Source organism: Scylla paramamosain, chromosome 29 (assembly GCF_035594125.1).
Source record: "Scylla paramamosain isolate STU-SP2022 chromosome 29, ASM3559412v1, whole genome shotgun sequence".
NCBI lineage: Eukaryota > Metazoa > Arthropoda > Malacostraca > Decapoda > Portunidae > Scylla > Scylla paramamosain.
In genome coordinates this window covers 11,700,116-11,714,379 of record NC_087179.1, presented here as the reverse complement: position 1 = coordinate 11,714,379, position 14,264 = coordinate 11,700,116, and the positions used below count along the sequence as shown (strand labels likewise).

Sequence of the window (14,264 nt, the reverse complement as noted above, 5' to 3'; positions counted from 1 at the left end):
AGAGAGAGAGAGAGAGACAAACACACACACACACACACACACGTACGCATGATAAACACCACCATTACCACCATCACCACCACCACCATCACCACCCACAAATAGATAAAACACAAATACACTGGCCACAATCACATTATTTTTCAGCGCAATCACAGATACACCTCACAGATAACGCCCCCCAGAGCCATCCATCACCTGAAAACCCACAGGAGCGAAAATACACTTCAAATAACTCCACTTTCCACCCATCCAGCATCATGTGGGCTAGCACTGTGTTATCTGAGAGACACTTGAGATAAGACAGGGAGTGGACTCAATACTACTAGCTAGAGGAAGCAAAACACGGATGGTTCCTGTTGTGTGTTCAGATTTCAGTTTGCTATGCCTCGAAACGGTGACGAAAGATGAAGATTTGAAAGCATGTGATTTTACGGCTTGATCTGAGTGTTGTGAGGGAGAGAGACAGAAACAGAGACAGGACTGAAAGGAAAGGTAAAGGAGAGAAGTGGGGATAACGTGTTTTAGAAAGAAAGGAGGGAAGGAAGGAAGGAAGGAAGGAAGGAAGGGAAGGAGGGAAGGCAAGAATATCAACTGGATTTTTCTATTTTTTTTAAGCAAGACTGGGTGATTGGTAAGGTAAGTGATGTTTTTTGCTCGTTGTTTTTCTCGTTTGTTTTTCTGTAATTTATTTTTCCTTTCTTTTTCTTCGTTTGGCTTGTAAGGTGAGTGATGTTTGTTTACTTGTTGTTTCCTAATGTTTCCTCTGTTTTTTTTCTGTATTTTTTCTTCTTACTTTAGTTTTTTTCTAGTTTTCTTTTTTTGTTATTCGCTCTTCCTTTCTCTCCCTTATTTCATCCCACCTCCCTTCTCACCTTCCTTTATTTGTTATATATTCTCTATAGCTCTGTAATATTTGTCTCTGATTCCTTCATTCTCTCCTTCCTTACATCTCTCCTCCCTCTCTTCCGTCCTTCCTTCCTTCCTTCTTTTCTCCCTCCATTCCTGCCTTCCTCTTTCCCTTCCTTCTATTCCTTCATTCTCTCCTTCCTTACATCTCTCCTCCCTCTCTTCCGTCCTTCCTTCCTTCCTTCTTTTCTCCCTCCATTCCTGCCTTCCTCTTTCCCTTCCTTCTATTCCTTCCTCCCTTACTTCCTATATTCGTCCATCCATTCCTTCCTATCCCCTTTCCTTCTTTCCTCCCTCCCTTCCTTCCTCCCTCCCTCCCTCCCTTCCTTTCTCTATTCACCCTTTCATTGATCTATTCATTCTTTCGTTAATTAATTCATTCAGTCATTCAATCATTCATTAATTCATTCTCCTTCTCTGGTGACTTCATTTATCTTTCCTTCTTTCCTCCTCTTTTATCTTTAATTTTTTTTCCTCCCTCACTCTTTCCTTGTTTTTCTCTTCCTTCCCCCCTTCCTCCCTCATTCCTCCTTTATCTATTATTAATCTAAGAGAGAGAGAGAGAGAGAGAGAGAGAGAGAGAGAGAGAGAGAGAGAGAGAGAGAGAGAGAGAGAGAGAGTATACCACACACTAACCAATACAAACCAAACTAAAAACAAAATCCACTCAATCGCAAAACCACTCTACAGTTTTAATCTATCAATATCCACCACATCCTCAACTCAAGCCAAACACCACTAACTGCTCCACCTCCTTCCATCCTTCCACCAGGACGCAGTGGGCGCCAAACACCGCTAGAGTGCAATAGGAAGGGAGAAAAACAGAAAGAAAGTGAAGCACCCCAGCGTCTGAAAATGGAGACCGAATACTTGGCCATTATCATCACCATCTCTGTCCTGGGCGGGGTGGTGTTGGTGTCCTGCCTGACGGTGTGCATTACGAAGATTGTCACTGATAGGTCGCTGAGGAAGAGTTTAGCAAAGGGTCAGGTCTTAAGGCAGACGGTAAGCAGTAAGAACACAAGGGGAAGATGCATGAAGCCGTTAGGTCTTCACGAGGCAGTCCCTGTATAAAACCTACCAGTCTATTTCAACCTCTCCCTCTCTCTTTTTTTTTTTTTTTCTAGTGCCTCCCTCTCTTCCGAATTCTTGCTCATCTTATCTTCTCCTACTCCCCTCGCTTATCTCCCACTCCGTGTCCTCCGCCTCTGGTATCATAAGCTGCCCGTATCGACAGTCCAAATATTTTCTGAATGGTGTAATAGCACTGGAAGAGAGAGAGAGAGAGAGAGAGAGAGAGAGAGAGAGAGAGAGAGAGAGAGAGAGAGAGAGAGAGAGAGAGAGAGAGAGAGAGATAGTAGTAGTGTTTTTAGAAGCGATCTGCTCTCTCATCACGACTACTTTCAAAGGCTACAGAGATGGCTAGTCGGGTTCTCAAGACTGTTTCTCCTGTTAATAATGTAAAAAACCTTGTTAATTTGTTACTAGAATCGTAAAAACACCCTTAAAAACCCGTGTACCTTCAATCAGAGCCTTTTGGAAGTAGTGGAGGTGCGGGGCAGAGGTGTTTCAGATTATGGTGCTATACAAACTCACACCATACACACCCCATCCAATCAACACACCTTGCCACCACTCACCCCTCTCCTCCTCCAGGTGACGGCGCCTTCCTACGTCCGCTACAACGACCCGGAGCCACAGACCCCAATTGCTCTCGCTCCTGAGGGCAACCCGTGGGAGAGTGACTTCCCTGGCTACCACACCAACCCTTCGCTGGAGTACTACATCCCAGACTCCCCCGCTGACTCCTTAGGCCAGTCCCAGCTCCATGTACCTCCTCCAGACTTGTCCAGACGCCCTTCTGATGTCCAGGACAGACGACCAAGTGTCCAGAACATCCCCCGTCGATCCTCTTACGTACAGGATCTGCCGCCCATGACCCCTTACGAGCAGGATATGCCACGTAGAACATCCTATGCTGAAGGAGTGCAGCGGAGGCCCTCACACGCTCAAGGGATGCCAAGGACACGATATTCCTACGCCCCTGAACTCGGCAGGAGACCCTCTCAGGCTGTACAGCGCAGGTCGTCCATGGTCAGTCAGATCAGGCCACAACCACCCGGCGGTGAGCTGTGGTTCAACTACTTAAGGGACGATCCAGAGTACTTCACGGCCGAGGGGCTAGAGTGGAACAAGATGCAGCCCAGGGTGTGGCAGGGCAGAAGCAGGGATGTGCCGCTCCCCGCACCTCACTACGCCCTAGACCGCAGGATGGGCGAGGCCCCCTCCGAGGCTTACCACCGCCAGGCCGCCAGTCGCCTCAGCTGGATATAAACGTCAACCTGAACAAGACTTGCCTTCACTCATCCCCTCCTGCAGGACTATATTCTGGTAAACTTCTGCGCCGCACCCCGACTGATTTCAAAGGACTTTAGTTGAAAAGACACTGGTTTTTGAGGGTGTTTTTATGATTTGGTCACAGATTAACAAGGTTTCTACATTATGAACCGGAGAAATACTTTTGAGAAGCCGGCTAATCATCTCTGTGGCCTTTGAAAACAGTCGTGGTGAGAGAGCAGAGCGTTTCAAAATACGGGTCAAACTTCCTGTCAGTCCCGTTTGGAGCGTCTTAAAAATGTTAAGATAAGTATTGAGCCAAGTGAGTCACCCTGGCCAAGGACTGAAGCACTGAACCCCCGAAGCAGATGGAAGCTCGGTACTTTTGACGTAAGGATCAAACGCTCATCAGGTTTCAAAGTTCAATTCTGGGCATTTATAGCTTCGAATACCTCTTCACACTTCCACGCCACTCACTGTCTTTATCTTAAGCACTGTGATTTTACCAGTGCCCGGACCACAGCTGACCCGGAGACCCATGAAAACAACTTAACACACCGCCAGTGATAAAAAGGGGCGGATATTAGCTGGTGAGAAGGAAAATTAAAAGAAAACGGATCCTGCAGTGTCATGATGGACGTGTTAGATAACTAAGATAAACTCATGATCGAGATACAGAGGGACAAAAGTAGAATAAGATTGTCAGAGAAGAGAAGCTGTAAAAATTACTAGACAAAATACCTCTTATGTAAGTCGTGGAGTTTAGGTCACGGATGGAAGTGACCTAAATAACAAAACATTGACTTTTTGTACGTACAGTAACATAACCCCGCCTAAAGCACGGTCGCAATTATCGTACCTCAGTGATCCGCATTCCCAAACATTCCAGCGCTTTATTTCCACCTTTAAAAGTCTCTTGTGGAATGTATAGGAGTCTTTAAGGGTGTCTGAATGATCCTAGTGATAGTTTAGTACCGATTCGATGGTAATAATGGGGAAAACAGCCATTGGAACCGAGGAACCTTTCCCGTTGCCTTTGAAAACAGTGCTGATGAGAGAACAAAGGGTTTCAGAATACAACGACTGATTCATGTCTGTATTTTAGTTTCCACGTGTCACAAACAAGCCGTCTGGACCCATTACTCATTATGTAATAGAGAATAAAGAACAATCAAGTCATGATGTGCTGTTTTACTGACATTTAAACCACAAACAGGTGCCTCGCGGTTCATTCGATAGAGAGGGACTTGCAGGTAGCGTGTACACAGAAATAGTGAAATAATAATAATGATAATAATAATAATAATAATAATAATAATAATAATAATGAGAAAAGGGCGGTACGGGATGACTTGTTAAATTGCACTATTTTGTCCATAAATTTTCTTCTTCCGCACCGCATCTCCACTACATTCAAAAGGCTCTACTTGAAGTTACACGGGTTTTTTTTATTTTAATTTTATTTTTTTTATGGTTCTAGTGACAGGTTAACAAGATTTCTACATTATTAACTGGAGAAACTCTTGAGAAGCCGGCTAATCATCTCTGTGGCCTTTGAAAATAGTAGTGGTGAGAGGGCAAAGCACTTCAGAATACGGGACAAGAATTCAGCTATGTAGGGAGAAGAGGAAGAGGGAAGGGTACGATAATAGCCGGTTTTGAGGTATGTTGATTCATGTGATGGTTGAGTTTATCTTATCTTGATACCACCACCGTCACCGCCATCAGTCACGTCATCACACACACACACACACACACACACACACACACACACACACACAGGACTTTTAACGTTCGTAATTTCTCTAAAGAACAATATTAAAACACCTCTCTCTCTCTCTCTCTCTCTCTCTCTCTCTGCTGATATCCTACAAACCTTCCCAGGGCACATCGCATCTCAGATAAGAAGCTGCTGCTGCCCTTATCTACTATTGTAATAGATCTTCACTACATATCTCTCCTCTCCTCTCCTCTCCGTTCCTCTCCTCTCCTCTTCTCTCCTCTCGTTTTCATTGCATCCTCACTCATCTCCCTTCCTCGCGTCTTCTCTACATTTTCACTCATCTCTCCTCACTACATTTCTCCTCACTACATTTTCACCTCTAAATCTACGTTTCTATATCTATAAATTCGAAAACTACGAGAATCTGGATATACGTACATTTTTAAGGGACCTAAAATCTACGTCTGTTTCTGGTCAGCCTCTCCTCAATCTACATCTATTTACTTATTACTATCTATCTATTTCCGGCTAATATATTTTTTTTTCCTTTATTTCCATCTATCTAGCTATTTCTATCTGTCTGTCTATTCATTTACTTTTTTTTTTTCTGGTCAGTCTCTCCGCTATCTATATCTATCTTTATTTATTCATCAGCATCCACCAGACAGACAGACACACTACCACAAAGCCAGCTAGACAGACAGACAGACAGACAGACAGACAGATAACTACAGGCAGATAGATAGTTTTTATATAAAGGGGGACAGATATAGTACTCTCTCTCTCTCTCTCTCTCTCTCTCTCTCTCTCTCTCTCTCTCTCTCTCTCTCTCTCTCTCTCTCTCTCTCTCTCTCTCTCTTGTTCAAAATGTCTTTTCCTCCCACGTATGTAAAAACAATCAAATCAAATAATTAAATAGATAACTAGATAAGGACTCTTGCTGATTAAATACACCTGCACTTACACACCTTTCCTATCACCTGTAGACCTACGTAACTAATCTCCGCTGCAACAATTTACCTGTCAAAATGTTGCGTTAAGATTACACAAAAAATCACTTGCATCAGTGTAGTGTTTCTTGTTCAGCTCAGTAATATAATATAACTGACTTATTCTCCTTCATCACCTGAATACACTTAAAAGTTTTAGATAAATGCAGGAAGAGAAGGAGGGAATGATAACGTGAGGAAGGGAAGGAACGAATGATAAAGGAGGGAAGATAGGGAGGCAATGATAAAATGAGGGAGGCAACGATAAAAGAAGGATGAGAGGGAGAGAATAATAAAGGAAGAAGAGAGAGGGGAAATTATAAAGACAGGAAGAGAGAGAGAATGTATGATAACGTGAGGAAGAGAGGGAGACAATGATAAAATAAGGGAGAGAGAGAGAGAGACAGACAGACAGACAGACAGACAGACAGACAGAGTAATACAGACAGGAAGAAAGAGGAGGAATGATAAAGGTAGGAAGAGAGAGGGAGGGAATGACAAAAGAAGGATGAGAAGGAGGAAATAATAAAGACAGAAAGCGAAGAAGGCATTGATAAAGGTAGGAAAAGAGGGAGGCAATGATAAAGATAAGAAGAGAGGGAGGGAGGAAGAGATATGAATGGAAAAAAAACACACACAATGAACTAGATATTGTTTTGCTTGAGTCCAGTGATTGTTGTCCTTGTCCCTTTAACCTACATGAAAATAATAGTAGTAGTAGTAGTAGTAGTAGTAGTAATATGGGTTAAAGACTAACTGGCGAGAAAGATAGATACAGATACATACTAAACAGAAAGTTGATAGATACAAACAAATAAACGGATAGAGGTAGGTAGATAGATATAGATAGAGGAGTAGTAGTAGTAGTAGTAGTAGTAGTAGTAGTAATAGCAGTAACAATAATAACTCTTAAGTAAATCTAATACTTTGAGTTAATAAAGTTCTACCCTTGTTATCGTGTCCAAATTCCTTATGAAACAAAACAAAAAAAAAAGAAAAAAAAAACATCGCTACAAAAGACACGCTATCTTGACTATTTTAATGATCTTCCGTCACGACAACAGAGATAAGAAAAGTGGTAACAGCAAATAATTTCGACTTCATTTCAAACTGACGTCAGGAAGCAAAAAAAAAAAAAAAAAAAAATGAAAGAAAGAAAAAGAAAAAAAAAAAGAAAAAGAAAAAACTCACTCACTCACTCACTCACTCACCAAGAAGTAATCCAAGAATATCAAAGGAATCCCAAATAATTAAGTCACCCCTGCTATTACATATGATAACGCGCACACACACACACAAAACTTCATAAGAAACATGGCTTTATCTACGTTTTATCAGCCGGCGGTGATAAAGAGGGGCATGTGATATTGACAGAAGTTCAGTTGTGCGTGTCACCTCTTCAGTATACCACCACCACCACTACCACTACTAATACTACCACCATCTACCACAACTACAGCTGCTACTATCATCTACTACTTGTCTTACTCCTACTGGTAAGATGTGTGTGTGTGTGTGGGGGGGGGGGTGAGGCTTGGAAGAAGAAAGATAGAAAGGAAGGAAAGAAGAGAGAAAGAACTTTTCCTCCTCCTCCTCCTCCTCTTCCTCCTCCTCTTCCTCCTACATCATCTCCTTAACCATCAAACAAGACGAAGACACGACGTAAATTAAATAAATCTCTTCACACGCATGCTAGACACAAAGCTGTCCTATTTAGACCAATAAGCGATTCGATCCTACTTAGCAGAGCACTTAATCCCACACAGGCCGTACTGGATCACACAGAGGAGAGGAAGGAAAAGAGAAAGGCTTGGTATTAGATTCTGCTTATGGTTTTAGTAGTGAGTGAAGTTAGGGAGGGAGAGAGAGAGAGTGGATGAGCGAATGAATCAGAGAGCAATCAATGTATTATCTTACCTCTTTCATATAATATAATCTAATCTTAATTAATCTTAATTAATTAATTGTTAAGAGCGAACGGCAGACAGAGAGAGAGAGAGAGAGAGAGAGAGGAGGGGGGCAGACATACATACAGGTAATTAGATATACAGGTAATAAATATAGATAAATAAAGAGGAAGATAAATACGCACTTCTGTAGTTAGGTTAGGTTAGGTTAGGTTAGATACACACCTCGCTATACAAGTAGAGTTATACAGATAGACATGCAGACAGATGCAAGGCAAAATAAATATACAGGTAGATAGTTATACAGATAAATAATTATACAGATGGGCAGATATACAGGTAGGAAGACGGTTCATTAATCCAAAGGTAATGGTGTAACAGGTAATGGAGGGCAGGTAAAATGGCGATGACGAACTAACGTAATCTTATCATTCCACTTTTCATTGCCTTCCCAGTATGGCTTGCAGCACGGACCCGGAGTGGGGAGGGGGAGGGGGAGGGGAAGGGAAGGGGAAAAGTGGGGAGGGTATGTCTCTCTCTCTCTCTCTCTCTCTCTCTCTCTCTCTCTCTCTCTCTCTCTCTCTCTCTCTCTCTCTCTCTCTCTCTCTCCCCTTCACCCTAACACATTCCCTTAGTATATCATTACTTAGTAATGATATATTATGTGATATATATCATATCTCAGATGCAGATACTGATGTGTCCTAAGAGATGTCAGAAGGATGACAAGAGTCTTGGCATTGGTAATAAGGATAGCGAAACATTTAGAACGGGTCTGATGGAAGGAATGAAGTGTCCTAAGGGGTATAACAAGGCTGACAATATCCTCAGGGCTAGTAATAAGGATAAGGCAACATTTAGAAAAGTCTGATTGATGTGAAGTACTGAAATATGAAAGCAATGATGCAGACCAGATTTAAGGCCTGTCCACACCAGGAAATATAGTTTGGAAACAAACTGCAAACTGTGTTAAATAGTTTGCAAACAATTTGTAAACTATTTCGAAAATGTTTCCAAACAGTCTCCAGGATGTTTCTAAAATGTTTGCAAGCTGTTTCTTGACTGTTAAAAATGTGTCTCAAAAATTTACAAACAGTTTCCAAACAATTAGGAAACAATGCTGCCTCCTGGCGTGGTAAGGGTGAGTAATCCGGACAGGACAAGATCTGGAGAGGACCCGCTGGAGGCAATGAAGTGGCCCAGGGGATGTAACATGGGTGACGTGAACGAGATCGTAAGGGTTGGGTTAGGCCATGAGGTGATGGGTTGCAGCTTGAGGAAGTAAGAGTTCAGAAAAGATACGAAAAATTGATTCTCCAAAATTGTGGAGATAAATGAAACAGTCAGTTATAATTACGTTGTTAGCAACAAGTCAATGGCAAGCTTTGAAAAAAAGGCTTCAACACCCTTATAAGTAGGCATGATAGATAGATGAATATAGGTAGATATGTTTAATAATGGGCCTGCCACGCGTTGGCCTGATGACTTCTTGCAGCTTCCCTTATGCTTTTTATGTAATGGTAGTACCTCTGTTTATTCCTGCTTTGTTACTATTAACATAGCACCCATGTTCTCCCATCCACAGTCACCACGCCCTCACTTCACCTGCACGTCAAGATGCAGGCTGCACGTTGGCGGTGGTCTGGCCTCTCTCTGCTGCTGCTGTTGGTGGCGCTGCTGGCCGGCCCCCGCCACGCTGCCGGGCACTCCTTGGCGGGGGACACTCGGGAGGTGAAATATGAACCATTGAATGTTGGAGATCTGGACGATGGATTAACAGACACCATAGATCCAGGCGATGAATCAACAAACACCACAGATCCAGGCGATGGGTCAACAGACACCACAGATCCAGGCGATGGGTCAACAGGCACCACAGAACCAGGCGATGGGTCAACAGAGACCACAGATCCAGGCGATGGGTCAACAGGCACCACAGATACAAGCGATGGGTCACCGCCCACCACAGATGCACCGACCACCACAGATGCACCGACCACTGAGAAGCCGGGCACCGAATCAACGTCAGACGGCAGCACCCCTACAGACAACACCAGCACGCCGACGGACGAACCGAACATCTCAACATTTGCCCCTCTTGATGGTAGGTGGCTGCTCATCCTTCTTCCTTCACGCTGCCCTGCACCCCCTCCCCCTCCACGTCTCTGTCTCTCTCTGAAACCCAACCATCCTTCCCCAATACTATAAGTAAATAAATTTTGTACAGAGCGTTTGGCCGTGGCCCTCGTGGGGATTCGCTTGCCCATCGCCCCGCCACGTCAGTCACAACACTCATCTTTCCATATGACACGTTGATTATTAATTGCTTCAACATGAATCTGAATACATCAGTTTTTTTTTTTTTTAATAAGAATGAAAAAATATTATAGACGTTTCGTTTCTTTGAGAATAATAGTAATGATTTTTGTGTATATACCACGACACTTGACACCGCTGCTTTCCGACGCTGTCAGTGCCCGACCACGCCCGCCCACCACTTCTCAGGTGCAGGCAGATGACGGAGGTCACTTCCTCTGGTCATCATCTACAATGAAAACTTTCCTTCCCGCACTGCCACACGTCTTCCTGTGCTTCACAGTAGCGAGAAAGACATTTAAGACAAAAAAAAAAAAAAGTAGCCATACTTCTGAGAAAAAAAAGGCCAGCAGAGGACCAGTAGATTTGGCAGGACAGCGGAAAGCCCACTCGCCAAAGGGAGCCACACCTATACGTTCAGTATAAAACGATTCGCGATAGTGAACCTTAATCAAACAGCCAAGTATAAAAACCTTATTTTATTTGAAACATCATATGATCCCTTGCGATCCTCCTTCTAATCCCATACTTCACCCCTCAGATCTAGGCCTCTATGAACGCACGCAGGATGAACTGAAGGACACAGAAGAGACATTAGGGAAGTTCCGCTCTCTAGCGGAAAGCACTATGAAAAGTACTGAAGGAATCATGGACAGTCCTGCAGGCTGGTGGAAGATGGGGAAGGAGCAGACGGAGGAAGTAAAGCCTTTGATCATTGATGATTTTTGTAATAGCCCTCTTACCTCTACGTGCGAGGAACTGAAGACGGACCTTACTGAAGTACAGAAGCTGGTGACTATTCTGAATATCAACGTGGACGCCTGGACAATGCAAAACCTGGGGAATCTCGTAGTGAAGAATAATGAGTTGAATAGTACTTACCAGTTCGCCAACACGAAACCAGACGACTTCAAGAATTCCATTAATAGTGAGAAGTTCTTGAACGTGATTGATGAAATAGCTCAGGTAAGTGTGTGTGTGTGTGTGTGTGTGTGTGAGTGGAGATCACGAAGTGACTGACGAAATGAGTGTGTGAGTGAATGACTGATCGGGTACTGACTAATTAATCAGCTGACTGACACAGAGACTGACTGAATAATTGATTGATTAAAGTGAATGACTGGGTAACTGACAGAGTGACTGACTGATCGACTGATTAAGTGAATGAGTGAGTGAATGACTGATAGAGAAACTGACCAACTGAATAGACGGGTAATTCATTAACTGACCGACTGAATGAATGAATGAATGAATGAATGAAGCAACTGACTGACTAGTTTGACCGACTAACTAACCGCCTCATCCACACGCTTGTCTAACGAATGTAAATCAGAAAACTCCTCAGCATCTACAATTCAATACAGTATTCTCCTCGTCCTGCGTTACAAGTGCCACTAGCAACTCTTCTCACCCCCAGGAAGTGAAGACGAGTGAGAACAAAGTGAGTACCAAGATAAATGACATCAAGAAAAACAGGACGGGCTCGGTGGTGCTGGTGGCGGTCATTGGAAGTCTTGGGGGGATCATGATCGTCAGTCTGGCTGGCGTCATGGTCTACAGCGCCACCAAGAAGCAAATGAAGAAAAAGTCATCCGCCACGCCATACAATAAGGTGAGGCTTTGTAGTGGCAGTAGTGGTGGTGGTGGTAACAGTAGTGGTGGTGGTGGTGGTGGTAACAGTAGTGGTGGTGGTGGTGGTGGTAACAGTAGTAGTGGTGGTGGTGGTGGTAGAGGAAGGCAGTGTAACCGAAGAAGTAACAATAACACTCTTTTTGCAGCTGCAGGGAGAGAACATTCCCATCGATGCATTCCTGTCTGACGGGCCGCCAACTGACGTCCGCCAGGTCCCGAGGGCGGATCCTTACACAAACCAGCCGCCACCCGGAAGAAGAGGCGATCCCTACGCGTCCTCGTATGGCGGCAAGAGTGAACCAATGCCGGAGTATAGAGGGCAGCCGAGAGTCACCAGAGTAGGAAAGGGTCTTCCCAGGACACACTTTTAAGAAATGAAAAAAAAAAAAAAAAAAATTGTGTTTTTTCAAGGGTCTGTTTACTGTTTTGAAACGCTCTGTTCTCTCAACAATGCCTGAATACAGAAGACAGCTCAGAGCCACCATAGTAGCAAAGGGGCTTTCCAGGATACAGTTCTGGCGAGGTATGCAAAACAAATCATAATCGTACTTTTTTTTTTAAGAGTTTGTACTACATATTTTGAAATGCTCTATTATCTCGTCACTTCCGGAGTATAGAGGCCAGCTTATCACTAGAGCAGGAAATGGTTTATCCAGGATGGACTTCTAACGATAAATGCAAACTATTGTCTTTTTTCTTCAAGGGCCTGTACAGTGTATTGCTATGTTGAAACACTTCGTTCTCTCCATTTTCAAAAAACCCACCGAGATGATTAGTCGAATTCTTATGGATACTTTCTTCCCACTGATCGTTATACTGTTATTACAATCATGTAAATACCTTTAAAAACCCCAGTGACTCTCACCACTGCCTGTTAAAAGTAGTCGAGATTAGACACTGAAACATTTGGGAAAGCGTTGTCCTTGTCTGCTTTGCATCATAATAACGCGGTGGTTTGCTGAGACTCCCTTGTATCTGTTCATCTTGTCTCTTGTGTCTGTCATTTCATTCCCTTGAATTTCGTCAGAGAGAGAGAGAGAGAGAGAGAGAGAGAGAGAGAGAGAGAGAGAGAGAGAGAGAGAGAGAGAGAGAGTGGCCAGAACCGCTCTCGTATCTCCATCCTCCACTTCTTGATTCACCTCTGACTAATGATTCCCAGAGGCACGAGTGAGAAGTTTTCTTACACTCAATATTACTTAACTGCTGTGGCTTAATTTTCCTCTTCGTGAAATGGTCTGGTGCAGTTACAGTATAATTTGATATAATTTCGAAAGACACCACAGACAGCAAGGAAGCAGTCGACTACATTTGGATACTCGAAATAAAACGTATTTTGACTTACGACCAAAGCGCTATCCGATTTTTTTTTTTTTTTTTTTTTTTGCTGCAGCTAACTTGGCATACGAGCAATTCTTCACTTCTGCTATGCTTTGTAGGGTAAAAGATATTGTTTATACACCTTTTTCTACATTTAGTGATTTTTTTTTCTATTCTTTAGGTCTTTTTTTTTTTTTTTGCTTTCGACAGCCATTGTGGAATAGATCTTAGTCGTAAGCTAAAGTACACCCATGTATTTTGAAACTGTAGCATGTATAGTGTTACTTATGTTAAGCAAAGTTGTCTAAGATTACCAAAAGAAGTAACAAGTGTCGTACTGTCACCAGCCACCAAAGAATTATGTAAACACGTACAACAGAAAATACCTATCACATGTTTTCCCCATAACAGTTTTTGTATATTTTTGTCCATTGTTTAATTTAATTTTAATGAGATGGTTTTCATATCAAATAAATAATTATAACATAACTACGTGTAGTACTTTTCCATCAAACTTATTTTGTGTTCTGATCTTAATTTGTATCTCCCCCCCGCCTCTCTCTCTCTCTCTCTCTCTCTCTCTCTCTCTCTCTCTCTCTCTCTCTCTCTCTCTCTCTCTCTCTCGTAATTCCACTTTCATTCTCAGTTTCATTCTGTTCATCAATCATCAGGATACTTTTTATTCACTCGCACACTTCGCCTTTCGCTAACCTTCACACTCACTCACGCCGACATCCTCTTACTCACGCTGATTCATTCTGATTAGCACTCACTCGTATCTCCACTTTCAATTTCACTCACATCCACTCGTTTTCATAATCTAACTCACGCTTTTCTCCTCCACGCTTATTCTCACTTATTCCTTCCTATTCACACCCATTCTCACTCTATTAATCTATCAATTCAAGATTACTTTCCATGCAACTCATTGCGCTTATCCTCACTCACTCACTCAAACTTAACCTAATTCAACTTACATCCTTGTCTCCCACAGACTCTCTCTTACTCTCTTTCTATTACACGTTCAGTATTCTTCACACTTTGTCAATCTTCGTTCCCTTACACACACACACACACACACACACACACACACACACAGCGAATTTGGAAACAGTGGCGGAGACAGTGCTTTTG

The 14,264-nt window shown here is 42.9% G+C and overlaps 2 protein-coding genes across 2 annotated transcripts; both read left to right on the top strand.

The window, feature by feature from the left end:
• Positions 1–311: 311 nt before the first annotated feature.
• On the top strand, positions 312–4,426 carry LOC135115294 (uncharacterized). The gene is made up of 3 exons (XM_064031896.1): positions 312–639; positions 1,682–1,914; positions 2,566–4,426. The coding sequence occupies exons 2-3, from the start codon at positions 1,765–1,767 to the stop codon at positions 3,241–3,243; spliced, it is 828 nt and encodes a 275-aa protein (XP_063887966.1). The 5' UTR covers positions 312–639; positions 1,682–1,764; the 3' UTR covers positions 3,244–4,426.
• A 2,888-nt stretch (positions 4,427–7,314) lies between these two features.
• LOC135115293 (uncharacterized) lies at positions 7,315–13,619 on the top strand. Its single transcript, XM_064031895.1, has 5 exons — positions 7,315–7,454; positions 9,451–9,969; positions 10,723–11,147; positions 11,599–11,793; positions 11,960–13,619. Exons 2-5 carry the CDS (start codon positions 9,483–9,485, stop codon positions 12,182–12,184), a joined length of 1,332 nt encoding a protein of 443 aa, XP_063887965.1. The 5' UTR covers positions 7,315–7,454; positions 9,451–9,482; the 3' UTR covers positions 12,185–13,619.
• The last annotated feature ends 645 nt before the right edge of the window (positions 13,620–14,264 follow it).